We start from the raw sequence: 27,543 nt of genomic DNA, 5'->3' as shown, positions 1-27,543 counted from the left end.
CCAGAGCCACATGAATGTCTCACATGCAGAAAGATGCATGTCCTGGTCCTTTGACAAGGACTGTGCCAAACTTCACATGGGGGGGATTGTCAAGATAGCACCATGCCTAACTTTGCAGTGGAAATCCTGGAAAGGTGAAACCACTCCCTGAAGGCCGTCAGCATGAAGATCCACCCTACGCCGTGATGGTCACATGTTCACAGTCAGAATACTTAATCAATTAAAATGAATCACTGAGAAATTATACACGCTCCTCGTGTTATATGTTCCCGCCTCTTTCTGATCTGTGATGTAAACTTTGATCGTCTGCCAGCGTTTTAACAAATATAACGAAAATAAATGTTTTAAATGTTTGATCCAAAGTGCGCTGCTGTGTGAAGTCTGTCTGTGTGCAGCTCATGACACATGCCGATAACAAACGAGACACAAACAGCTGATGTGCTCTGGTTGCAGCCCCCTAGTGGTCACAGCCTCGAACTACAGCTCCACCTTTTTCAGTGAGAATATTAATCCGTATGATGTCGTTCTGCTAAAACAATTCAATTTTAATTAAACAGCATCAAATCACAACAACAGTCGCTTCACTGTGCTTTATGTTGTAAGGTGGACCCTGCAATAATGCAGAGAATGACCTTGTAGTACCATATCACCCTATTAGAGCACTTCGCTCTCGCTCTGCAGGCCTACTTGTTGTTCCTAGAGTATTTAAAAGTAGGATGGGAGGCAGAGCCTTCAGTTTTCAGGCCCTCTTCTGTGGAACCAGCTTCCATCACTGTCCTCTGCTCTCATTTCTTCAGTTTTCACTGAGCTTTCAAAGATGACATGAGGAGGCTGCTGTTTATTCAGATCTTATTTTATTCATTTTGAGATGATTGTTAAAAATCAACAGTTTATTGCAGCGGTTTCTTTTGACGATGTGAGAAACCTGAAGAATTAGCTCGACAGATAAGCGCTGATTCAGTTTCCCATGTTTCAGTTTCTGAGTCAATTATTACAGAAAAAGGACTAAAATCCGTTTGTACAAACACAGCGAGGATGTTCATTCTTTCTCCCGGTATAAAAATAAGCTCTAAGTGCTTCACACACTTTAATACTGTCTCTGCTTCAGCGTGTTCACAGCTCAGTGTCGTCGATTAAAACTCTCCAGAAACATTTAAGAATAAAAGTCAACACGAATCAACGACATCGCCGTGTCCTGACAGGTCAAAGGTCAATCGCCTCCCTCAAAGCAAGCATGGAAACTCATTAAACTTTTATTAGAGGCATGAACCAGCTTTAGTAACTTTAGTTAACCAAGTGTTTAACTAAACCAGAGATAATAAACCCTGGTTTAGTTAGTGGCAGTGGAATGAAGGAAAGGTTAAAACAGATGAAAAACAATGAAAGAGCGACGAGACGAGCATCACGGCATCAGCTGGTGTTTATGGAGTAACGCCTCAGAGACACCAGAACGAAGTCAGCAGCTCCACATCCACAAAGTAAGAGGAACCCACGGATTCACTCCAACAGCAGGGACAACGTTTCTGATCCAGCTTCTGTTAGCTGGAGATCATGAGGATTATGAACTGAGAGCACGTTTCAGCAGTACAGCAGTATTGTAAGTGCATCATATCACAGCTTTTTAAAAATGTCGGCTGAACCTAACTGAAACAGGAACTTAAATACTGGTCTCAGATTTTTAAAACAAAAGTTTTCAGTAAAAAACCGAGCGACACGAAGGCGATGGCGATAAAATGACTGAGCTACACTTCAATGCTGTAAACACGCTACGAGGAAAAAAACCGATCCAAACGTGAATTCAAACCGACCAATCACAGCCAATCACGGGCTGCCTAATCAATGACGAAACCGTGGAAACCACGGCCATGATTCGGATTTCAGGAAGCTGGAGAGCAGAGAGCGACGCGTGGAGAAAGAAGAAGATGCTGACGAGTCTGAGACGTTTTCTGGCCGCGGCTTCCTGCGAGACTCAAACCGCCGAGTTCTGGAGAGTTTGGACCTCAGCGTGAAGGCGCATTCGATTCCTTTTGTTTGGGTTTGACTGAGCGTTGGTATCTATAACGAGCCAATCAGATTTCATGTTGTACTTTCAGGAAGTTTGAAAAGAGCATCAAAGCATCCTGTGGGCGTTCTTCTTCTGAAACCGCTGCTCTAGAAAACACCGTATCCGTCAGTGTGGCGAGCCGCCACAGCGAAGGCGGGGTAGCCATCGTAGGTGGTGTAGGCAGTCAGGTCCTGACCCAGAGACACGGCCTGCTTCAGCTGGGAGGCGACCGCCGTCGACGCCGGGCCCGCCAGCGTGTATCCTGCGGGGACACACAATGCAAGCTCAGCACCGCCTGTTTCAGGACGGCAGCACAAAACTTTAGCTGTTCTGATCCCATCGAAGCCTTTTAGCTGCAGCATTTTTATAGGCTGTATATAAAAGATGGACGTAGCCGCTGTGATGTCACCTCCTGGTTAGTGAAGTCTCTCGTCCTCTGCAGGAGGAGGAATGTTTTATTTTGAAAAATTGCAAGTCATCAGGAGAGAGTTCACTTACAATCACACAGCAGGCGACCCCTGCTGGTCATCAGCACTCGCGCCATCTGGCAGGCTTTGAAGCCATGTCCATCTTTTATATACAGTCTGTGGTGTTTGGGCCTGCAGGTGAGCGTCTGTCAGCGGTTAGTTGAGTGAAGCGTTAGTCGGCTTTGGGTACGGACCTTCACATACCTGGGAAGGCTACTGCTGCCACGGCAGCCGCAGTCGCACAGCTGGCATCGGTGGCGCCCTCCGTCTGCACGCCGAGCGTCTGCAGGGTGTGTTCGGCCGCGTGAATTTTAGCCTCTTCTACGCCCGCGCACAGCTTAGCAGGGGTGAAGGGATGGCTGCCGAGAGATACGTGAACAGGTGGACAGTCAGCGCTGCGTCCAGCTGAACAGCAGGCAGGTGATCAGACAGGTGAGACGTGCTTACACGTTGGGGTACTGAGTAGCCAGCGCTGGGATGGTGATCTTGTAGAGGAAGAGCTGTCTCTGGTCTGGACCGATGGCAGAGTGCAGCTGATAGACCGGCTGACCCCAGTTATTCTTCTGACAGAGCTCCTCCAGGACCTGACAGACAGGAGGACAGAGAGACAGGAGGACAGAGAGACAGGAGGACAGGCAGGCAGGAGGACAGACAGGAGGACAGGCAGGCAGGAGGACAGAGAGACAGGAGGACAGAGAGACAGGAGGACAGGCAGGCAGGAGGACAGACAGGAGGACAGGCAGGCAGGAGGACAGAGAGACAGGAGGACAGACAGACAGGAGGACAGACAGACAGGAGGACAGGCAGGCAGGAGGACAGACAGACAGGAGGACAGGCAGGCAGGAGGACAGAGAGACAGGAGGACAGAGAGACAGGAGGACAGGCAGGCAGGAGGACAGACAGACAGGAGGACAGAGAGACAGGAGGACAGGCAGGCAGGAGGACAGGCAAGCAGGAGGACAGACAGACAGGAGGACAGAGAGACAGGAGGACAGGCAGGCAGGAGGACAGAGAGACAGGAGGACAGACAGGAGGACAGGCAGACAGGATGACAGGCAGGAGGACAGACAGGCAAGAGGACAGAGAGACAGGAGGACAGGCAGGCAGGAGGACAGGCAAGCAGGAGGACAGAGAGACAAGAGGACAGGCAGGCAGGAGGACAGAGAGACAAGAGGACAGAGAGACAGGAGGACAGGCAGGCAGGAGGACAGACAGACAGGAGGACAGAGAGACAGGAGGACAGAGAGACAGGAGGACAGGCAGGCAGGAGGACAGACAGGAGGACAGGCAGGAGGATAGAGAGACAGGAGGACAGAGAGACAGGAGGACAGGCAGGTAGGAGGACAGAGAGACAGGAGGACAGACAGGAGGACAGGCAGGAGGACAGAGAGACAGGAGGACAGGCAGGCAGGAGGACAGACAGACAGGAGGACAAACAGACAGGAGGACAGGCAGGAGGACAGGCAGGAGGACAGAGAGACAGGAGGACAGGCAGGCAGGAGGACAGACAGACAGGAGGACAGAGAGACAGGAGGACAGGCAGGCAGGAGGACAGGCAAGCAGGAGGACAGACAGACAGGAGGACAGGCAGGAGGACAGACAGGCAAGAGGACAGAGAGACAGGAGGACAGGCAGGCAGGAGGACAGGCAAGCAGGAGGACAGAGAGACAGGAGGACAGGCAGACAGGAGGACAGGCAGAAGGACAGGCAGGCAGGAGGACAGAGAGACAGGAGGACAGACAGACAGGAGGACAGAGAGACAGGAGGACAGACAGACAGGAGGACAGGCAGGAGGACAGACAGAAGGACAGGCAGGAGGACAGACAGGCAGGAGGACAGAGAGACAGGAGGACAGACAGGAGGACAGACAGGAGGACAGGCAGGCAGGTGGACAGAGAGGCAGGAGGACAGACAGGAGGACAGACAGACTGCAGTATTTACTCACAGTAATGGTGCGTGAGAGCTAAAAGTATAAAAGTACGAGGAGAGTCTGTTTGACCAAATATAAAAATATATTTTGTACATTTTAGTGTTTTAATTTGAAAGGTTTGTTCTTCCTTTCGTTTTAAATGAGCAGCATTTAATAAACCCTGACAGCTTCAGTATCGTCAGACTGATCTGGGTTTAGTGTTTCCTGCAGATGAATACATCAAATCTAATTTAATCTGATGTATCCTAGTCTCCCTCACTGACAATCCATCTGAATAAAAACTGAATACAAAAGAAAACGTAAATGTGGAATATCGCCACCAGGTGGAGCCTCGTCCCTGGTTGCTGTTTCAGCTGTTCACTGTCAGAGGTTCTCATCAGGTGTGATATTTACTGCACTCCCATGAAGGCATCATGCGGCCCATGTTCACTGCTGTAGGTCACATGACTGACTGAGTTTTCCCCTTCATGCAGTTACCTGACTGCTGTGGGTTATTTTGGGGGAGTGAAATTCTTAGATTCCAGTGGGCGCTCTGTGGCCTCAGGCTTCTCCTCCAGCTGTGGATCACCCAGTGCACCTGATGAAGCCAGATGTCCACAGACAGGACGCTGCCTCCAGACCCTGAGCTGTGGGCTGAGGTCAGCCCGACTGCATGGACACTTTTCCATCAACTTTGATCGACTCACCACAGTTTTCAGGTTTTTTCCATTAGGTCATAGTACTAAAGTAGTAGCTGCTCAGCTGGGGTTCCAAGCAGTCACTAAAATGTGAGCTCGTCAGACTGCATGCCACCGATTGGCTGGTCAGTGGCATCACTTGATGAGTCATGAGAGCATCTTGTTCACAAAAATCTAAACCGCCATTTTTGAAACCCAGCAATGAGGGAAATGTCTCCAAAAACAAGGCTGTGGTCCCCGAGTGTGAGAAAAAGCCTCAGACCGAGCAGCAGCTACATCATCGCCTTGACGTCCACCTTGTTGTGGCGTTCGTGTCACATACCAATTATGCCACAGGACGTTTGGCCCCGTTGGTATAATGACAACAATGTACATTAGGTAGTACTCGAAAGTAATGGAAAACCAGTCGATCGGAGTCAAGTTGATCCAATTGGGAACTAATGGACAAGGAGCCTATCGGAAGCACCGAGGTGACCCTGCAGGAGGCCCGGCTCGTTTTCACTCAGCCCAGGTGCTTAGGCCTGGGTAACCCTGGCCCAAGTGAGGTTATTTGACACATCAGGCCGGGACCAGTTGAGACCCCAGTCTGTGCTCTGTCTCCTACCCCCAAATCAGTCTCTCAGATTGCCCCGCCCCTCTGAGAGGTTTCATCCTATTAAAAAGGAGTTTTTCCTTGTCACTGTCGCCAGGTCTGGTTGTTTTTTCTGTATAACTGTAGTCTTACAGAGTCTATACTTACACTATGATAAATATATAAATAAAACCAAATGCATTTTATGAGTTGTGTGCTCTGGATTTTTGTGCCAGACCAACAATTAAAGGCCTCTCGGTCAGGTGTGTCCTGTTACCTGTGGTGCAGGCTTGACAGCGGTGGCCTTCAGGTTCGGGGTCATTGGGGTCAGCTCCATTCCCGGCAGAAGATCATACAACTTCTCCTCTTGCTGCTTGTCTGCCTTCAGCCCGTAGGAGGCACCACCGCCACCACCGCCTCTCCCCATGGCTCCACCCCCAGCAGCGTAGGCCAGGTAGCCCCGCCCACCCAGTCCCCGCACCCCCGCAGCCCCTACAGGTACAGTCATGTAAATTTCTACAGGAAATCGAAAAGGCAGTGAAATCAATCAAATCACCGGAAATCAGCCGTAAGAAGAATCACACAGCCAGACAATTATCTGATCAGAGTGAACAGGTACGGTGGTAACCACGGTAACAGTACACCTGCCCTTCTTCTTCTGATGCTCGTTGACGATTACCGTTTCCTGCCTGATTGAGTTTCAGGTATTTAAATTCATTCAAGCCTGAATTGACAGAAACTTCTCGTGATTCGTGGATCTGTTTTTGATTCCTGCTTCAGAAAAACATTCACACATCATCACGTGTTTGTGATTCAGCTGAACCGCTTCATGACACAGGTGAAATGATGGTTTCTGAGGCCCCGCCTCCAGCCTCTGCACAGCGGCAGGGTTACCTCTGAGACTCTTTAAAGTTGTGCAGGCCCACTGAGACGACTCACTCTGACTGATCTGTGATTGGACAGTCAGCGTTCAGGGGCGGGGCTTCACAAACTCTCAGTTCACCATCAGAAGTCTGTTTGATTTGGAGCTTTCTTTTATGTTTAAAGCGCTGCAGCATAAAACTAAAATCTGAAAGTGCTGATGGATGCAGAGCGAGCTCAGACTCACACAGAAGCACTGAAACGCAGCAGCCTATCAGAGGCAGAGCAGGTTCAAAGCTGAGCCCTGGAGGCTTTTACTCAGAGAAACACAAAGATTTTAAAGTAAATCTGTGGAGCCATCTAATCTCTGACAAGGAGGATTCTGCTTTTTCCTCAGAAATGAACCCTCTCCAGCTCGTAGACTGTGTATAAAAGATGTAGGTGGGGTCATGTGACACGGGGTATGGTAGTGGGACTCAGTAGACTCATTTCCCTTTTAGAGTCGCCCCTTGCTCGCCATTAGAAATAATGTGGACTTGTTTGTTTCTATGAGTCAGCTCTGTGTCTCACATGTGTGTTCTCTGTGGTTAACCAAGCATTAGTCTGTCCCCAGCGCAGCTGTTCAGGTGTTCTGACAGAGGGCCTACCTGCTCCTTCAGTCTGAGAGTGCTTTTATTCTGTAGGTGAGTGCGAGCTGTCTTTGCAGGCATTCAGAGATCACACATGCTCTAAGGGCATCCTCACCTCGGACCGACGGCGTCCGGATCAGCCCTCGACCTCCAACGTTAGCTTTGGCCGCTGGGAAGCGGAACTGAGCTGGTATGGCTGTGTAGGCCTGGGGGGCGTAAAACACCGGCGCACCGAGGTACGCCGCCGAAGGGTCGTACATCTATAGGAGGAGAGAGAAAGATGTGTATTTGTACATTTTAACAGGAAGCAGATACGAGTTTCCTGGAGCACCAGAACGAGGTCTACACTCACAGTTTCAGTGTTTCCTGTCACATCTGCTGTCGTTCACGATAAACATCAAGCTGCTAATAATGAGCTCAGTCTGTGTTCAGTAACCCTGATCTAAGCACTCTTAGATGTTCGGTCATCTCAGGAACACGGAAGCCACACCCACCTGCTGTTCAACCATTCTGTTTGTGAGTGACAGCCAGTCAGAAGGAAATTGTCTTAAAGGGGGAGGAGCTAAAATAGCTTGTTTCAGACAGCAAATGAAGTGAGGGGCTGCACCGAGGCTCAGTATCAGCTACAGAAGGATTATTTTGAGCTGTGGATCATTGAAAGCTGCCCTGAAAGGAGGAATAACTCAGAGTGCCTGTTGGCTTCCTGTTGGTCAAACATTGTGTCACATGACATTCGTCAATAACTCACCTGTCCCAGCGTGTAGGAGGTGTAGTCGGTCTGTAGCAGAGAGCCTCCTCGGCCTCCCGTCCCTCTGGTGTAGCGAACGTAGCTGTCTTTGTCCACCGGCTTGGCCAGCGTCACCTCGATGGGAGAGCCGTCCACCATCTGCAGGAGATCCTGGTCAGTCTTTGAGGCTTTCAGAAACCTTCTCCTCACGGTTAACACACAGGTGTCCACTGATTACAGCATAACAAGCGTAATCAAAACGGATTTTGATTAGTGAAAACAGAGGAAGAACTAAATGTTGGGCCTTGCTGACCTTTCCGTCGAGCGCTTTCATGGCGTTGATGGCGTCCTCTCTCTGAGTGAAATGGACGAAGGCGTAGTCTCTGATCTTCTTCACTCGCTCCACTGCGCCTGCAGCACAAATATAAAAAGTACTTTTCTAAAACCAAATTTCTTTCTGCAGACACTTGTCCTCAAATATAAAATACTTCAAATATTACTTTTAAACGTTTGTCTTTCAAAATCTGCAGTTCAGTTACAAAACGAGCAACAACAAGACGCATTCAGGGACAATTAGAGCTTTGATCGAACCTGGCTTCAGGCTGTTGAACTCCTTCTCGATGGTCTCCTCTGTCGTCTGCAGCATCAGGTTCCTCACATACAGAATCTTCACTGTTGCCATGGTATCCTCGTCAACCTCCACCTCAGGCTCCGCCCAGTCCACAGCGATGGCGTGACCCCACAGCTGGATACGACCTAATAGAGGAGACGGAAACTCGTGATCAAGTCTGGCAGGGATCGTTCTCTTTGTGATCCTCGACTTGTAAACTGCTGGTCTGAAGCCACTCCCCCTCAGCTGAGAAGGAGGAGCTAATTACTGCTATACCTGTTAATTACTGCTGATCAGTAACATCCAAATAAATCCTCTCAAACTGAGCTCAGACATCTTGGACAGTACAGTGACTTCACAGCAGCCATGTTATTGGTCACATGGTGTCAATGAAAATGCTCCAGAGGGCTCCAACAGCACAAACACAGTCCAGAGGAGCAGTTCAGGTGAAGCTGGCAGACAGCTAGCAGCTATAGCCACCTGTGTAACCATCCATCTGTCACTCAAAGAGGCCACGCCCCTAAAAGGTAAAGTTTAAGCCTTAAGGCAATTTAAATAGATGAGTTATGTAAACAGACGTTATGAATGGGAAATTATCTATAAAGACCAAACAGGTTGTAAACACATTTATTTCTGCTGTAAAGGTTTAACATGAGAGTCTATGGGACTGACTCCCTGCTGCCTCTGCTGGACGTCAGAGGAACATGCTGGCTTTATTTTTCTAAAATTACTAGAGCGTGTAATTGTCCTCTGGATGGTTTGTGGTGTTGGGTTCAGGGTCAGAAACCAAGTAAGATGCTAACGAGGCAGACGCTCTTTAACTTCAGCAGGACTCAGTGATGATTGGACGCTATTGGAGGCCAGATTTCAGAGGCACGGTGTCGTGGCTTTCCACCCGCATGATCAGACTTAATGCTGCACAATGAGCCTGATCTTCCTGTGGAGAAGCAGTAAAGCTGTTTCTGTATCTTATCTCTGACACTTTCAGCTTTAGACTCCAGGAGAATCAGATGTTGTGATCACTGTTGTGATCCAAGATGGCGCCGCGTATGGATGCCCCGGTGCTTCAGTGCGTTACTTCTGTTTTGTTTTTGTGCATAACTTCTGTGTCTGGGCACTCCTCTGGATATTCTTACACCAGAGAAGAGCTTCTTAACTACAGGACTACAACACCTGTGGATTTACTTCCAATATTTGTCGCATCCGCGGCAGATTTACTGCTGACTCTGATCAGGAAAGAGAGACGCCGAAAGAGAGGTAAGCGAGCCGGCGCACTCGTGCGTCTGAGGAGACGTGGACTGCGAACTGCTCTTCCTGGGATCTTCCTTTCCAATGTACGCTCACTCAGGAATAAAATAGACGAACTGGCCCTGATGAGAAGCATGAACAGAGACTTTGCCTCCTCCTGTGTCTTATGTTTTACGGAGTCGTGGCTCTGTGAGGACATCCCGGACTGCGCGCTCAAGCTGGAGGGCTTTCATCTGCTGCGCGCGGACCGGCAGGCCTCTCTCTCTGGTAAGACCACAGGTGGAGGTGTCTGCTTCTACATTAATAGTGGCTGGTGCACAGATGTAACAGTGATTGCTCAGCACTGCTCTTCCTCTCTGGAATACCTTTTTATTCACTGCAAACCGTTTTATTTTCCGCGGGAGTTTGCTTCATTCATCTTGCCCGCTGTTTACATCCCGCCAGATGCGGATGCGCAGGCAGCTCAGTGCGCACTCGCGGAGCAGATACTGCACATGGAGCGGACATTCCCGGACTCTCTCATCATTGCTCTTGGGGACTTTAACAAAGCCAATCTGAGCCATGAGCTTCACAAATACAAGCAGTATATTAAATGCCCGACCAGAGACCACTGTTACAGCACGATCAGCGGGGCCTATCGCGCGGTGCCCCGCGCTTCACTCGGACTTTCTGACCACGTCATGATCCACCTAATCCCCGCGTACAGACAGAGGCTGAAACTCTCCAAACCTTTTTTTTTTTTTTTTTTTTTTTTTTTCTAAATGACATCAGAAACAGCAGTATGCGACATTACGTGATGGCAGAGCTTCAGTTCATCCTTTGTCATTTTTTTTTTTTTTTTTTTTTTTTTTAATAAATAGGACAGGGGGAATGAATGAGAGAGAGAGGGGGAGAGAAAGAAAGAAAACCAAAGGGGAGAAGAGACGGTGAGAAGGGGGGGGAAGAGAGAGAAAAAAAAAAGAACTCCTGGGTCACCTGTATGGAGAAAAAAAAAAACAAACAAACAAAAACAAACAGAGGAGACAGCAAACAACAAAGAGCAACATAATAATAGAGAAAACAAAGCACCATCACAATAAACTAGCTAGTCATAGATATCAGTATTTACTAAATAATAAACGATATTGTGCAGCACGCAAGATAGACAGCGCACAGTGTGCTTTGAGGCAGCAGCCAAGAAAGCTTTAGTCCGCGTCTGTGAATACCCATGTGTGCATACCTGTGTGGATCAGCATGCTTGCATTCCAAAGGTTTCTCCATGTAATGATCTGCTAGGGAGTGTGGGGGGGCCACAGCCCCGTCCTCCAGGGTGTGAAGCGGGTATGGAGGAGATCAAAACTCCAGACATCCAGAGGCCCCCAGAACACAAGAGACCATGGAAGACCAACAGAGGGGCAGCCGCGCCACTGTCCCAGTAAGAGCTGAGGAGAGTCCCAGATGAGGGCTCGCCCAGCAGCCGCGGAGCAGAAGTCAGGGGGAGTTGCAGTGACGCGCCCGTGAGCTCCGCCGGCCCCCAGCTGCGCCTGAGTGACCGAGCCCTAGGCCGAGAGGCCGGGGGCACCCCACCTCCAAAGGGGCCCGAGCGAGCCCCAGGCCCCAGGCCCCGACAAGCGGCCGCCAAGGAGTGAGCCGGTGTGTACCCGGACGCCCACCCCCAGACACAAAGAACCACCAACACACCGACACCTGAGGGAGTCCGCCACCGGCAGGGGAAGTGGTGGTGGGTGGAGCTCTCCAAACCTGTCGTGAGGACCAAAAAACTGTGGAGCAACGAGGCTGTGGAGGAGCTTCGCACGTGTTTGGAGTCTACAGACTGGGACACAATGAAGGCTGCTTCTAACAGCTTGGACGAGTTTACGGACACTGTCACCTCCTATATCCACTTCTGTGAGGACAGCATTGTGCCATCACGCACCAGGGTGAGTTATAACAATGACAAACCCTGGTTTACTCCTAAACTCAAAAAGCTGTGGCTGGAAAAGAGTAAGGCGTTCAGAAGCGGAGACAGGGACTGCTACAGAGAGGCCAAGTACAGGTTCACTAAAGAAGTGGACATTGCTAAACATCAGCACTCTGAGGAGATGCAGCAGCAGATCTCAGAGAATGACTCGGCCTCTGTGTGGAAAGGTTTTAGGAATATCACAAACTACAAGCCTAAAACCCCCCACTCCACTGATGACTTGCTCTTAGCCAACACCCTCAACGACTTCTACTGCCGTTTAGACGAGCCATCAGGCAGCCTTCACACCTCCAACGGCCCCAACAATAGAGGCACTTTGGACACTCATTCCCCCACCTCTCCCCCCTCCATAGAGCTATCACCACCTTCAAACCGTTCACCTACAACACCCCCCTCCTCACCCCACACAAAAGAGGATTTCACACCACCTCCTCCCACCACAACTCTTCATATTCATGAAGCAGATGTGAGGAAGCAGTTTAAGAACCTGAATGCTCGGAAAGCTCCCGGCCCAGACGGTGTGTCTCCTGCCACCCTCAGACACTGTGCAAACGAGCTGGCCCCAGTGTTTTCTGGCATCTTCAACTCCTCACTGCAGGCATGTCATGTGCCTGCCTGCTTCAAGTCCTCTACCATAATCCCTGTCCCCAAGAAACCTAGGATCACTGGACTAAATGACTACAGACCCGTGGCTCTGACATCTGTGGTCATGAAGTCATTTGAGCGCCTAGTTCTCTCCCATCTCAAGACCCTCACGGCCCCCCTCCTGGACCCCCTGTAGTTTGCATACAGAGCCAACAGGTCTGTAGACGACGCCATCAACATGGCCCTACACTTCATCCTGCAGCATCTGGACTCCCCAGGAACCTACGCCAGGATCCTGTTTGTGGACTTCAGCTCTGCCTTCAACACCATCCTTCCAGACCATCTCCGAGACAAGCTTTCCCAGATGAATGTGCCTGATCCCATCTGCCGGTGGATCACTGACTTCCTGACGGACAGGAAGCAGCATGTGAGGCTGGGAAAGAATGTCTCGGACTCCCGGACCATCAGCACCGGCTCCCCTCAGGGCTGTGTTCTTTCTCCTCTGCTCTTCTCCCTGTACACCAACTGCTGCACCTCCACCCACCAGTCTGTCAAGCTAATCAAGTTTGCAGATGACACCACCGTCATTGGGCTCATCTCGGACGGGGATGAGTCTGCCTACAGGAGGGAGGTTGAACGTCTGGTGTCCTGGTGCAGCCACAACAACCTGGTGCTGAATGCCCAGAAGACAGTGGAGATTATTGTGGACTTCAGGAAGCACACAGCCCCCCCCCCCCCCCCCCCCCCATCATCCTGACTGACACCCCCATCAACTCTGTGGACTCATTCCGCTTCCTGGGTACCACCATCACCCAGGACCTGAAGTGGGAGCCCACCATCACCTCCGTCATCAAGAAAGCCCAGCAGAGGATGTACTTCCTGAGGCAGCTGAAGAAATTCAACCTGCCAACACGGACGATGATGCAATTCTACACTGCAATCATCGAGTCCATCCTCACCTCCTCCATCACCGTGTGGTACGCTGGAGCCACTATCAGGGACAAACAGAGACTGCAGCGTGTTGTGCGCTCTGCTGAGAAGGTGATTGGCTGCAGACTCCCATCTCTGCAGGACCTGTACACCTCCAGGACACTGCGGCGTGCAGCTCGGATCTCAGCTGACCCTTCTCACCCTGGACACAGTCTGTTTGACCTGCTCCCCTCAGGCAGGAGGCTCCGGTCCATTCGCACCAGAACCTCTCGCCATAAGAACAGTTTCTTCCCCTCTGCTGTTGGACACATGAACAATAACCGTATGACTGTTCCCACCACTAACACATGACCCTACGCTGTGTTCACTGCATCATTCCATGTTTGGCACTGATCACCACCTGCACTCATGTATATATCATGTATATATCTATCTACTTAGCACTTTTAATTCTTATTCTCATTTTTATTTTCATGTCTATTTAAGCTTAATTTATAACAGTATTTATGACAGTATGTTTGCACTGAAGCACCGCAGCAATTTCCTAATGTTGTAAACCCGCTCAACATTTGGCAATAAAACCCTTTCTGATTCTGATTCTGAGAATCAGATAGTGTAACAAACCAACAGCTTTGGGTATATTTATGGGTCTATCTGAAACTCACATTCACATTACTCATACAGCAGTTATCTTATCATTAAGCCCATCCAAGCTCTTCTTCTATTGGACATTGTGTCACAGGCTGTGATTGGCCAGTGATGATGCAGCCTTACAGCCAGCCAAAAAGAGACTTTGGCATTTTTTATTATGTTAGGTTTACTTTACGAGGTATTAGACAGTGTGAAGCCGGGTGGAGAGCTACAGCTGAACTATAAATTATAAATTTATTCATGAGGCCCTCATGTGGCCGCCTAAGGAAAATTAACTGCCCAATGCCGGTGTCAAGGATTTGTTAGCTAAACCACTGCAGCTGCAGCTGCTCAGTGTCTCCAGCACCACAGGAAGTTGGCACCAGCTGATCATCAGAGCCTTCGAGTTTTAGGGGATAACTGAACCCGTTTTAACAGATCCTTTGAAAACATCTTATTTTTGTTCTTCAGTGAATCGTTCCTGAAGTCAGAGCGGGAATTATAACTGTACATTAGCTAAGTTTGAGTTTGGTTTGGTACCTGGCAGCAGTTTGCGACGGGCCATGGCAGCTGCTCGGTGGCTCTCATACTCGACAAAAGCAAAGCCTCTGTTCTTGGATTTGTCGGCGGCGCTGGGGTACACGATGACATCGACGACGCCGTCGGTGACCTTCTTCATCTCTGACAGGATCTCCTCTCGCTTCTTGGTTTTGGGAATCCCGCCAACAAAGAGGCGGCAGTTATCGACGCTGGCACAAACGCCGAGGAGGCGTCCGTTCCTGTGGGCCAGAGAAAGATTTGGTTCAAGCTCAAACGGGAACCCAGCTGGCTAAGGTTGCTTTGTTAGGTCTTTGCTGATTGGCACTTGGGTGTTTCTATGTTTGTACTGGACTGTGACCACAACCCAGGACTTTGGGTTTATTTGTTAAGGGGTTTTTTTTGTGTTAAAAGCACTCGAGTACCTGCACCATCTGTTTCCCCGGTGTAATGCTCCCAGTCTATTTTGAGATAAAGAAGCTCTCCTTGCTCTCCTGCTTCCTGCCTGTTCACTGTATCGGCTGACTTGTCATGAACATTTGAATTTTGGACTTGTATCTGCTCTGGTTTCCTCTCCTCTGGACCATTACGTAGTTTGGGTGTTTCTGGTAGATTGGTAGAATAATTTGCGTTACGTCACTGGCAGGGTTAAAGGTCGTAGGGTTGGGTGTTTGGTTAGTGGGTCATAGAAGGTTAGTTGGTCAGTTGATAGGCTGCAGGTCAGGGGTGGGGAACTCCGGCCTTAAGGGCCAGGGTCCTGCAGGTTTTAGATGTGTCCTTGATCCAACACAGCAGATTTAAATGTCTAAATGACCTCCTCAACATGTCTTGAAGTTCTCCAGAGGCCTGGTAATGAACTAATCATGTGATTCAGGTCTGTTGACCCAGGGTGAGATCTAAAACTGGCAGGACACCAACCCTTGGGGTTCCCCACCCTTGCTGTAGGGGGATGGCCGGCTGGTAGAGTGATGGTAGGTGGGTACTGCTAGTCTGTACTAGAGATGGACCGATCCGATATTACGTATCGGTATCGGTCCGATACTGACCTAAATGACTGGATCGGATATCGGAGAAAAATAAAAAATGTAATCCGATCCATTAAATATCACGAAAGCACCTCACAAAACTTGCAACATGCCGTAACTCACCTCAGAACGTTAGCACGTCGGAGCAGTATGCATCACGTGATAGAGCGGCGGTGGCATGCAGGACCTGTGGTCTGGATAGCATGTGGAGCTTCGCTAGCAACCTGGCATTTCATCTCCGACAAAGTTATCCCCGAGAGAAGTAAAGCAAGTGTGTAAGTCCATCTCTGAATGTTTGTAAAGCATTCCTGCGTTAAGCTTAACAAGCGACTGCCTCTCGCTCTCCGGCTGCTACTTCAATCATGAAACTGCTTAACGATCAGCTGATCGGCTTTTCGAGTCCGTCTTTGTTTTTGGTCCACTTTGCACCAGAAAGAGGAAACCAGCGGCTGAACAACAGCAGCACGTTTAAGCTTGATCAGCTGTTGTTAGAATTTATTTAATATTACTTTCTACTCCAGGATCTTTTTCTACGTAGCTGACGCTGGTAACTGTGCAGGGGCGGATCTAGCAAAGTTTAGCCAGGGGGGCCGATAGGGCATTAACTGGGAAAAGGGGGCACAAAGACATACTTTTCTTTCTTATTCTCATTTAAAATGTCTAGCTTTTAATAAATAATTATCTGACACCAACCCGTTCTCACTCCCAAAGCGTAACATTTTACGCTAGGTGACAAATCGTCACCATATTACGTTTTCGGCTACCCACCACGTTCCTAAATGACGACCTCGGAAAAAGAGGAAATATGAGAACCGTCTGGACTGAACCTACACATGTTCGCTCTTTTTCTTCAAATCGCTTAGAAACACGCTATTTAACATCATTAAAGTCCTGGTTACGGTCTGGAATAAGGTTATGGTTAGGGCTAGGGATAAGGTTAGGTTTAGGGCTGGAATACAGGGCTGGAACGTCTATTACCGCGGGAGCGTCATTGCACTGGATTCCAGCCATAACCCACCGCGTACCATAAGAACGCCGAAGGTCTCCTTTCGCGTTCCTCAGGAACGCCGCGGGACGTGACAAAACGTCGACATGTTACGCCTCGGGAGTGAGAACGCTCTGCTGACACACAAAGTTTTAATTTGATGTAAAATGAATAGAAGTCAATTACTGTATATAGTAACTATTACGTCTAATATATATACCCTAGTAAGCTATAGTACTTTTTCCTTTGGGAAGGTACCATCTGTGCAGTCTGCAATTTTGTTGAAGAAAGATGTTGAATCTATTTAATATTTCTTGAAAAATAATTGATTTCTGTGCATTTTTTTTCACACTGCATCAAATTAAGGTTGATTACGTCGATTAAGCATCATGAGGTGGAGCGTGAGGGGTGGTTCCCTATTTTTTATTTTTTTTTTTGTTGTTGCTGGGAGTTGGAACCCTATTAGTTAGGTTGCTTAATATTTACGCTAAGTACTCTTTAAAATACCAGAATAGGGAGGATGGTGTAGGTTTAAGTTTATTAGATTGATCAGTATTGCTGAACTATGAAATATTTTTTTTGCATACAGGTATAACAGAATAGCTTTAGTGTAGTTGTAGTTTTAAACTTGAGTATGAACTTATACAAAATGCAGCAAGATATTTAAAAAAACAGTTTTGTTGATTAAAAAACACTATATCGGATTCATATCGGTATCGGCAGATATCCAAATTTATGATATCGGTATCGGTATCGGACATAAAAAAGTGGTATCGTGCCATCTCTAGTCTGTACCGATGTTAATTAATGATTCTCTCAACAAGGCAGTCACCAATGAGGAATCAGAACCAGGCTGGACTCCCAGGTTTGACTAGTCGCCTGACTGGTTTGACTCTGGCTGTTGTAACTAAAGACTTATATGAGCTGAAGTCAGGTGAGGCATGACTCTTGAACCACCTGTGCTCCACATTCAGGAGAAGGTGCTCATATTAAAGATGGCATTACCTTGGCCTCCAGTAACGCTGTGAGGAACCTTGGAGTCATTTTTGACCAGGACATGTCCTTCAATGCACATATTAAACAAATATGTAAGACTGCTTTCTTCCATTTGTGCAACATCTCTAAAGTTAGAAATATCCTGTCTCAGAGTGACGCTGAAAAACTAGTTCATGCATTTATTACTTCCAGGCTGGACGACTGTAATTCATTATTATCAGGAAGTCCTAAAAACTCCCTGAAAAGCCTTCAGCTAATCCAAAATGCTGCAGCAAGAGTCCTAACAGGGACTAGAAAGAGAGAGCATATTTCTCCTGTTTTGGCTTCCTGTTAAATCCAGAATTCAAAATCCTGCTCCTCACATACAAGGTCTTAAATAATCAGGCCCCATCTTATCTTAATGACCTTGTAGTACCATATCACCCTATTAGAGCACTTCGCTCTCGCTCTGCAGGCCTACTTGTTGTTCCTAGAGTATTTAAAAGTAGAATGGGAGGCAGAGCCTTCAGTTTTCAGGCCCCTCTTCTGTGGAACCAGCTTCCAGTTTGGATTCAGGAGACAGACACTATCTCTACTTTCAAGATTAGGTTTCAAACTTTCCTTTTTGCTAAAGCATATAGTTAGGGCTGGACCAGGTGACCCTGAATCCTCCCTTAGTTATGCTGCAATAGACGTAGGCTGCCGGGGATTCCCATGATGCATTGAGTTTTTCCTTTCCAGTCACCTTTCTCACTCACTATGTATTAACAGACCTCTCTGCATTGAATCATATCTGTTATTAATCTCTGTCTCTCTTCCACAGCATGTCTTTATCCTGTCTTCCTTCTCTCTCCCCAACCAATCACAGCAGATGGCCCCGCCCCTCCCTGAGCCTGGTTCTGCCGGAGGTTTCTTCCTGTTAAAAGGGAGTTTTTCCTTCCCACTGTCGCCAAAGTGCTGCTCATAGGGGGTCATATGATTGTTGGGTTTTTCTCTGTACCTATGAAGCGCCTTGAGGCGACTTTTGTTGTGATTTGGCGCTATATAAATAAAATTGAATTGAATTAAAGATGCCTGCTGGTCAGGTTGTTTGGGTACTCAGTGCTTCTTAGTTTGCTGCTCCATTATGTTTGCAGTTGTGAACTGTTACTAGAAAAATAACTCTAACATTTCTTTGACAGTGACTGAAAGAAAGTAGACCTGAAGCCTGCCGATGTGTTTCTGAGAGCTCAGTTATCCTGTCATTATTCAGTACAAATGAAGATAAGAGAGGGATCACCTAATCTCATAGTTGTTGAGCTGCTTCATGGCAGCCCTGGCCTCCTGTTTGTTGCTGAAGGTGACAAAGGCGTATCCTCTGTTGTTCCCGTTGAAGTCCATCATCATCCTCACCTCGTAGATCTTTCCAAACTGAAGAGATGGAGAGGGAAGCACCCACAGATGAAACAACACCCCCAGATAGATCACAGTGACCGCATCCTTAACCGTGGTTCCCTGACCTTCTCACACAGCGGAACCAGCTCATCTTCAAACAGATCTCTCGGCAATTTCCCCACAAAGATCTCGCTGCCCCTCTCCGGTGGGGGGCCGTCCCAGCCTGGAGGCGGGCCGCCGTACCGCCGCTGACCGTTCTCCTGAAGCGCCAGCAGGAAAACATGAAAAGCAATCAGGAGCAGTAACAGACACGTGCTGCTGTCTCCTGGGTCTGAGGGGCCACGTACCTGGCGCAGCTGGTATCCGGTTCGCTGCATGAGTGAACGAAGCGCCGCCTCCTTCTGCGTCCCCGCCAGTCCGTCCCCGCTTGCTTTCTGATTGGAATCCATTGGGTGTGATTGACAGCGATATGTAAATCAGGGAAATTAGCGGTGCTCACTGGAAGACAATAACAGCAAAGGTGTTATTATGAGTGCAAACAGCTGTGAACCTGTCCGCCTGCACGTGTCATCCAATAATGTGCCGGAGTATTGCACAGAATACAGTCACACCTGTTTGAATGCAAATCACTGCAAGCTTCAGACCGTAACATGTTTGAGGGACGTTAAATGTTCATTTGATGTTGTGCTGATGGTTTTATTGCACACTGAAAGTGACCGGACTCACTGAGTCCCTGAGCTGGACCTCTGCACATCTATACGAAGCTGCTTTAGATCCATTTACGTGCGGACGCTGACGGGGGAAACGCTGGGTGGTTTCAGCAGCTTTTGTCACTGACGTGGTCGAACAGCAGTCGAGGAGGACCTGCTGGTCTGAACGGCATACACGAGTCGTGTTTTGAAGAGCGCTGCAGCGAGGTCAAGGTCTGCTCGGTAATCATTGACAGAGACTGTGGAAAGCTGCAGGCTGGAAGCCCGTCTCACTGTAACACTGAGAGGAAACATGCGAGGCTTCAAATGTGAAGCCAGCACATTTATAAATCCTGTGTTTCATGAATGAATCACACACTCCTCTCTAACGAACCTCAAACCTGAACTCTCTAACCACAGCCTGGGCCAGAAAATGGTCCCAGTCCTCCCAGTTTGGGAATGAGACGAAGGCAAAAACAAACAGTTGTTCTGTGTATCTGTCTCTTTATTTACAGGAACCACAGGACAGCACACAGTCAGCCGATGATGTAGAGACAGAGAACAACCTTGTGGACTTTGGCTGATGCTGCTGGGTTTATGATGAATGTACTGACACAATTTTAAGGGTCAGTTATTTAAATGATTGAATTATAAATATCTCTATTTATAAAGCATTACACAGCGAACAAACCATCATCTGTTAGCAGTGCTTGGCGACAGCAGGGAGGAAGAATGCCCCTTTACTATGAAGACCTAGAACGTTCAGCCACTCATCAGTAATGACTACATGTCATTTAGATATTTCCAAGCACAAGAACATCTGTCGCTGTCGTGGAAATATGGGAACAATGAGAGCGTTTGGAGTTTAGGTTCAAAACGATGTTTGAACCAGCGCGTTACAGTGCGCCGCCATCCGTTCAATCTGACACGCTCATGCTCGCGGGCATCTCATGATTGCACAGCTGCACTGTCAAGCATGTGGACCTCGTGAGCCAGCTACATGATAAGTCGGACTTCCTTAACCACCTCCAGATTCTGATCCTCTTTAAGTTCACGATCAAATAAACCCAGAAGCATCACTGAGAGTCCAAAGTGCAGAGAGGATGTTCTCGCAGGTGGTGCAATAAGGTTTAACGTCCAGACAAAAACAATATAGCTCAGTTAGCAGTTAGCAGGAAGTTAGCTTGCTAGTTTCCATGTAAAGGTGATACTCCACGTTCTGACTGAAGAACCTGGGACAGAAACACAGACTGAAAACTAAACAGCAGCGAGGTTGGAGGGTTAGTGAAGCTAGGCTAGCTGACAGGTGGAGATGTAAACACATGAGCACAGAAAGATGGAGGACCAGGGTTAAACTGTCCCCAATGAAAGTTCACATTGAGACAATCGCCATCACATGACAGCAAGAAGCCACCAAAAAGAGAATGTCTGGGGTGATCGGTCCACAGCAGGGGTCAGAGGTCAGGTCGCTGTTAAAGTCCTGATCCTCGGCTGCTGCAGCTACAGCGCTCAGTACATTTATGACACCAGTGTCAGGTTCATGAATTATTACAGTGAATCCTCGAGTGTGCGCTTTAATCACTGTGATATTTTCAATAGTAACATATGATCATTGTTGTTATTATTTTTATTCAGAATCGCAGTTTTAGTTTTTGTGGTCAAAGTCCTGTTTGCCCGTTAATATAAATGTACGTTTTTAACAGGTTTTTGACAAATGGTAAATGGCCTGTATTTGTATAGCACTTAGTCCCTATGGACCCCAAAGCGTGTTACACTACATTCAGTCATCCACCCATTCACACACCGTGATGGCAGGTACACTGTAGCCACAGCTGCCCCGGGTGCACTGACAGAGGCCACAGTGTAAGACAAATTTCTAAAATATTTGTGTTCTCTTGTTTCTACGACAGCTCAAAGTCTCACGCTGCATCAGAATAATGGTGATAAAAAGCTGAGCACAAAATTGTTTCATTAAAAAAAGGAGAGACAGACACGAGCACAGAGACGCCCTCTCCTCTGCAGGAGGGGTGGCTCTGTCCTCGGCCTTTATCAAACTGCCCTCCAGTTTGGGCGTTGCCTGTGTGTGCTCTGATCTTTGACGGGGGCTGTGACCTCAGAGCGCTCCCCAGCTCTGGGTCCCAAACTCCTGAAAATCAAAGCTCTTTAAGCACAGAACAACTCGTACTGGACATCAGCTGTTGGTGGGAGTCACGCTCAGTGTTCGTCCGATTGTGTCTGGGAGCTCTGTGAACACACAAGGAAGTTTAGGGTGAGCTGAGAGTCAGCGCGTGGAAAAACATCAGCTGGACTCAGTCACCTGCTGCTGAGATCCACCAATCAGCACGGCTGACAGAGGGGCGTTTGGCTGGCAAACAGAGCTGATGCCTAAAGAGATCTGCGTTTCTTCAGCTGGTCATGAATCTGTTGACATTTTCAGTTTTTCAATCAAAAAACACGTTTGAATTTTTATCCAGTCAGACACAGAGAGAGCAGAGGCCACAGCTGTGAGTATGGAAGCCCATCAGCGCCCAGAACTTAATGACAGGCTCCATAAAACCTTCATTACTTAAAACTTCAGCCAGTCAGAATGAGTTACACGATGCATCGCAGTCATGTTTAGGTAAGCTGGTGTGTTGCATCTTTATAAATACATCCTGACAGAATGAGACAAAAAATAACACGAGCATGCGTTCTGTGATATGATATCAAAACATTTTATATTGAAATCGTTCAACATTCATGTGGAAGTTCAAATTTCAGGGTAGAAGATCAAAATAATGTCAAAATACATGGATTCAATAAAAAAAACGATACAACTAAATTGTCTTAAAATATAATGTAACCTATAATTAAATATGTGTATACATTTATAACAACTGTGTAAAAATATGACATATTAATATAAATACCAACAAAGTATCAGTTAAAGGTAAAAAAAATTAACCTCAATTAAAATGTAATGTTGTTCAAAATGATGAAAGAATAAATGAAAGACTTACAGCCCCACAGTCATGACCTCCATCTTCTCCTACAAATCCCAGCATGCCTTTCAGCAAATCTGCCTTATCAGCCTGTGTGAGCTGCAGCTCGCTCTCAGAGTAATCTCTGCTGCTGCACTGGTTAACCTTTCCCCACGTTTCAACCACTACAGCCACGTCTGCACAGTCACATCTGCACAGTCACATCTGCAAATCTGTGTCTGCACATCTGCACAGTCACATCTGCAAATCTGTGTCTGCACATCTGCACAGTCACATCTGCATAGTCACATCTGCAAATCTGCGTCTGCACATCTGCACAGTCACATCTGCAAATCTGTGTCTGCACATCTGCACAGTCACATCTGCAAATCTGTGTCTGCACATCTGCACAGTCACATCTGCAAATCTGTGTCTGCACATCTGCACAGTCACATCTGCAAATCTGCGTCTGCACATCTGCACAGTCACATCTGCAAATCTGTGTCTGCACATCTGCACAGTCACAACTGCACAGTCACATCTGCGCAGTCACATCTGCACAGGTGACCCGTTGAAGACCACGGTGTGTGTTTGAGGCAGCAAACAAGCTGCAGTGTTTATGCTCTGTTCTGAAAAGTTGACCTTTGACCCTAACTCCAGTGTGGGTCACACAGCTGCAGCTGTGATAAACACCAGGAACATAAGATGTTTTTTTCCAGCTGACCGCAGCACTGGATGAAAACAAACTACTTCCTGTCCTGTTAAACGCCGCAGCTCGCTCTTAGACTGTGTTTCCTGCCTGTCTTCAAATTAAAAGTCCGAGCAGTGACCTGGGTGAAGCACTGCACTGAGTTTATGAAGGTAGGCGTCATTTTCCTGTAAACATTTCAGTGATGTGTGACGTCAGAGGTCAAATGTTCTGACTTTGTGAACAATAACTGAATTTAATCTGTGGATAAAAATCGATTTCAAAGGTAATAATCACATAAAATATTCCTACTCTGGTCTTAAAGATCACATTTAAGTAAACAGAAGTTTAGACGCCAGCACTACGTCCTGATTGGATCCTGATGAGCACCTCGCTCGTTTCCACTCAGATCTTTTTAATGTCCTGGTGACCTTCAAAGTGAAATGAATAACTACTCGCTGCTGATTCACGGTGGCTGACTTTACAGACGGAGTATTTTCCTGTTTTGAAACTGGAGGAGTTGATGAGTGACAGGTGGATCTACCGGTCACAGGTAGCCCCGCCCTCCTCCTCCTTCCTGTTCCTCTCAGACTCTGACGGGACCAAAATCGAAAAATACTCTAAAATACACTTCCTGTTTTCTTCAGTCTGACCTGAAAGTAGTGACTGAACCCAGATCAGCCGAGAAGGACGCTCATTTTCTCATAGACTTCTATACAGTCAGAGTTTAGAGGAGTCGCCCCCTGCTGGGCATTAGGAGCAATGCAGGTTTAATGCGCTATAGCAGTTTCCATCTTTATACACAGTCAATTACAATACAAAAAAATTAAACTCTGGCTAAATGTGGCTCTAGCTCCTGATTAATTACTGGATTATGATAATACTAAGTTACAGTTCAGCTTCTGTTTGGATTAAACTGAGTAGTAAATATGTTACTTTAAGCTTTTTCTGTATAAATGTGGGACTTCACGGAGCAGGAGTCTTTTCTTTTTAACCTTGAAACCCAAAGCAGACAGAAACTCGACTCTGTGCTTGTTTGTGTTTATTTCTGATGTTTTTATGGGTCGAGAGACACTCGCTCACATTCTCTCTTTTTTCACACAGCGGTAGGGAGACATTTACTTAGCACTCTCGCTCTCTCCATTAAAACACCCATTAACCCCGGCCGGCCTGTTTGCTCAGCTAGCTGCTTTTAGCCTCTGTGACAGCTACTGTTCACCAGACACCAGCAAAGAAGAGAGGAAGAACGACCCTCACTTTACCTGTTCACACTTTCTCTCTCTCTGTGTATATTTAAAATATAAAATTCAAACCTAAAAAACTTTATTTGCATGAAAGAGAGACAAAAACTCACCTGAGCAATTTCAGAGATCACCTCCCTCCGATCAGAGCTGTGTCATTCTGAGCGCCGAGTGTGTGTTCACGTGTCATCAGGGGCCTCTGTGTGTGTGTGTGTGTGTGTGTGTGTGTGTGTGTGTGTGTGTCTGTGTGATCACATCATATCAAACTCCAAAGGTTCACTGTCTTCGTGTTGGCTTTACAAGCTGCCCAGCGTTAATGTTTAACCCGCTGCTATCTGTGGAGACACACACACATGCATGCAAATATAGACACACACACACATACTTGTGGAGTGTCCTGCAAATGTCTCTTCACAGCACACAAACATGTGGTCAGGTTTTTAACCCAGGGCCTAAAACCTGGTCCTGGTTCTGACTCAGACCTCGGCTGCAGGCCTGAACCCTGCAGTTCTTCTGACGTCCACTAGAGGCCCAACGCTGCCTCTACTAAACACTAAACATGTTAAAAACTATGGAGGAGCAGGAGAGTCACACAATGATTATTAAATAACTACATTTTTAAAAAAAAAAATCCAAAATCATTTTCAAAATCTGTTTGTTTATTTTTTAAATTTTTTTTTTAATGTAATAAAAATAAGTAAATAGACATAAAAATTTAACATGGAACATAAATTGTTTTGTCTTTTGACATTTAAAATGCTCATTGTACTCCTTGAACTAGCAGCTACTGGACTAGCTTCTTCATTTAGCTATCGGTAAGTCGTTATGTCCTTACAGCAACAGTTTGAGAACTGTTTGGACATTTGCACATTTACCTCGACGTTCCCTGTCTTAAAATGTCCAGCATGGATATATGACGAACATGAAGGCACTCTGCAGTGAAACGGAGGCCCCATTCTCCAAGTGTGCATCTGATTCACCTGATAAAGGTGAGGAATGCTAGTGTTATCCACGCTAGCATAGCTAACACTAGCATAGCTAACACTAGAATAGCTAACACTAGCATGGCTCCCACTAGCCTGGTCACAGCAGATGGCCCCGCCCCTCCCTGAGCCTGTTTCTGTTGGAGGTTTCTTCCTGTGAAAAGGGAGTTTTTCCTTCCCACTGTCGCCAAAGTGCTTGTGTAACATAGTTAAATAGAGTCGAAGTTAAATCCCCCTAAATGGGACATTGGCACCAACCTACTGTTGTCACCCTGCAACATTCACAAAGGGCAAGGGATTCTGGGTAATCCTGAGAATAATGGAGGATTCCTGCGAGGTAAGGAATGCGCAAATGTCGTGGGGAAGAAAAATCATATCGCTGGTTGTAACGGTAATACAAGCTGACCCGATTATTTTTGTTGTTTAAACATCATTTGTTGCGGGTCATTTCTCATGTGCTTATGTTGAATTGAATGCACGTTTACGTGAGATTTCTTTTTTGGGAAGAGAGGAAAAAAATGGGAGCACAGTTAGCTAACTCTGTTGTTGCCTTTCCATTTAGATCTTACGCTGATTGTCCACGACAATAAAAGAAAGCATTCTAACTTGTTGCCTTTTTGTTGTGAATGCAGGTATGTGACTGTGCCACACTGTTTAGAGTACACATTGTTTTATGCACAGTTCTGAAATATATTTCTGTATTCCTTTCATTTGGGAAATTTAAGATGGAGATTAATTGTGTTGAGGTTCTTCTATTTTGTTTGTATAATTTTACCACTATATGGGCACACTGCAAGTGGAAACGTAATCCTCAGAATAACGAAGGATTCCTGTGAGATCTTACGCCGATTGCCCGCCACAATAAAGGAAAGCATTCTAACTTGTTTTGTGATCTTGTTGGTCAGCGTTGGTTTTCTCCTTGGAGTCTCCCATGGAGGCCATTTTTGCCCAGCCTCTTTTTTATTGTTCATCGTGACCTCTGACTTTAACTGAGCTGCATGAGGCCTGCAGGTCTTTGGATGTTGTTTTAGGGTCTTCTGTGACCTCCTGGATAATTTTGGCCAGCCGGTCGCTCCTGGGAAGGTTCGGCACCGTTCCAGGTTTTCTCCATGTGTGGATAACGGTTCTCACTGAGGTTTACTGGAGTCCCAAAGTTAAAGTTAAAAGTTAAAGTTTAATTATTTATATAGCACATTTAATTACAACAGGAGCGTTGACCAAAGTGCTGTACAAGAATACAACATACATAATAAAACAACTTAGAGTATTAAAAGCAAACACCAAATATGAATTAACAAATAACAAATAACTCTCATGCTGTATTAAAAGCCAGTAAATAAAAATGTGTTTTAAGATAAGATTTAAAAAGATTGACAGTAGGAGCCTGTCTGATGTGTAGGGGTAAATTACTCCACAGCTTAGGTGCTGCGACTGCAAATGCTCGATCACCTCTATGAACCAGCCTCGACCTTGGTACAGCTAAAAGCAAAAGATCACTTGATCTAAGAGATCTAAGGGGGGTATAAGTCTGCAAGAGCTCAGACAAATACCCGGGAGCCTGTCCATTCAGGGCTTTGTAGGTCAACAAAAATGTTAAAGTTAATTCCGAAGTGGACAGGGAGCCAATGGAGAGAGGCGAGCACCGGGGAAATGTGTTCACATCCTTTAGTACGTGTCAGAAGATGAGCTGCAGCATTCTGGACCAACTGCAGCCTTGCCAGGCAGGTCTGGCTGACTCCAGCATATAAGGAGTTACAATAGTCCAGCTGGGATATAATGAAAGCATGAATCGCTCGTTCAAAGTTTTTAAAAGATAAAAATGATCACCTTAGATAAAAGGCTCAGTTTGAAGAAGGACCGCTGTACGACTGAGCTAATTTGTTTTTCAAAGGTGAAACGTCAGAAATGTCTCTGTAACCTTTCAGTCTGAAAAAGTTGAGTCCATGAGGAAACCTTCTGACTGAAAACAAACGTGTCTGAGGATTCAGCTGATCGACGCTCCCAGCAGTCGGCGTTAGGTTTGGTAAAGAGATAAAACCATCCGACCTGACCTTTGAGTTCAGATGAACTGTGGGGTCCACATAGCTGTGGTTCTGATCTTTAGGTGCTTTTAAAGGTTTAAATTAACTTCTGTTCTTCAACATGTGTGGCCAGATGTTCCCCGTGGTTCCCAAATCTAAAAAAACAAAATGTCGAGTTTTTAAAGTTTTATTTAGA

At 46.9% G+C, this 27,543-nt stretch overlaps 1 protein-coding gene across 3 annotated transcripts; it reads right to left on the bottom strand.

The window, feature by feature from the left end:
• Nucleotides 1-837: 837 nt before the first annotated feature.
• a1cf (apobec1 complementation factor) lies at nt 838-24,586 on the bottom strand. Of its 3 annotated transcripts, none has more exons than XM_004565245.4 (13): nt 24,457-24,586; nt 19,113-19,263; nt 18,891-19,025; nt 18,671-18,801; nt 14,410-14,648; nt 8,498-8,662; nt 8,220-8,317; nt 7,928-8,065; nt 7,295-7,439; nt 5,967-6,205; nt 2,959-3,095; nt 2,716-2,870; nt 838-2,306 (listed from the first exon to the last, which is right to left on the bottom strand). In XM_004565245.4, exons 2-13 carry the CDS (start codon nt 19,212-19,214, stop codon nt 2,152-2,154), a joined length of 1,839 nt encoding a protein of 612 aa, XP_004565302.3. In that variant the 5' UTR covers nt 19,215-19,263; nt 24,457-24,586; the 3' UTR covers nt 838-2,151. The 3 variants fall into 3 exon arrangements, with proteins under 3 accessions (XP_004565302.3, XP_076743912.1, XP_076743913.1); XM_076887797.1 differs by having other exon boundaries at nt 5,967-6,181; XM_076887798.1 differs by having other exon boundaries at nt 2,169-2,306; nt 2,706-2,870.
• Nucleotides 24,587-27,543: the final 2,957 nt, after the last annotated feature.

The sequence above is a fragment of the Maylandia zebra genome, linkage group LG8 (genome assembly GCF_041146795.1).
Source record: "Maylandia zebra isolate NMK-2024a linkage group LG8, Mzebra_GT3a, whole genome shotgun sequence".
NCBI lineage: Eukaryota > Metazoa > Chordata > Actinopteri > Cichliformes > Cichlidae > Maylandia > Maylandia zebra.
Note: the sequence above shows the minus strand (reverse complement) of the source record. Positions and strands in the feature narration are given on the sequence as shown.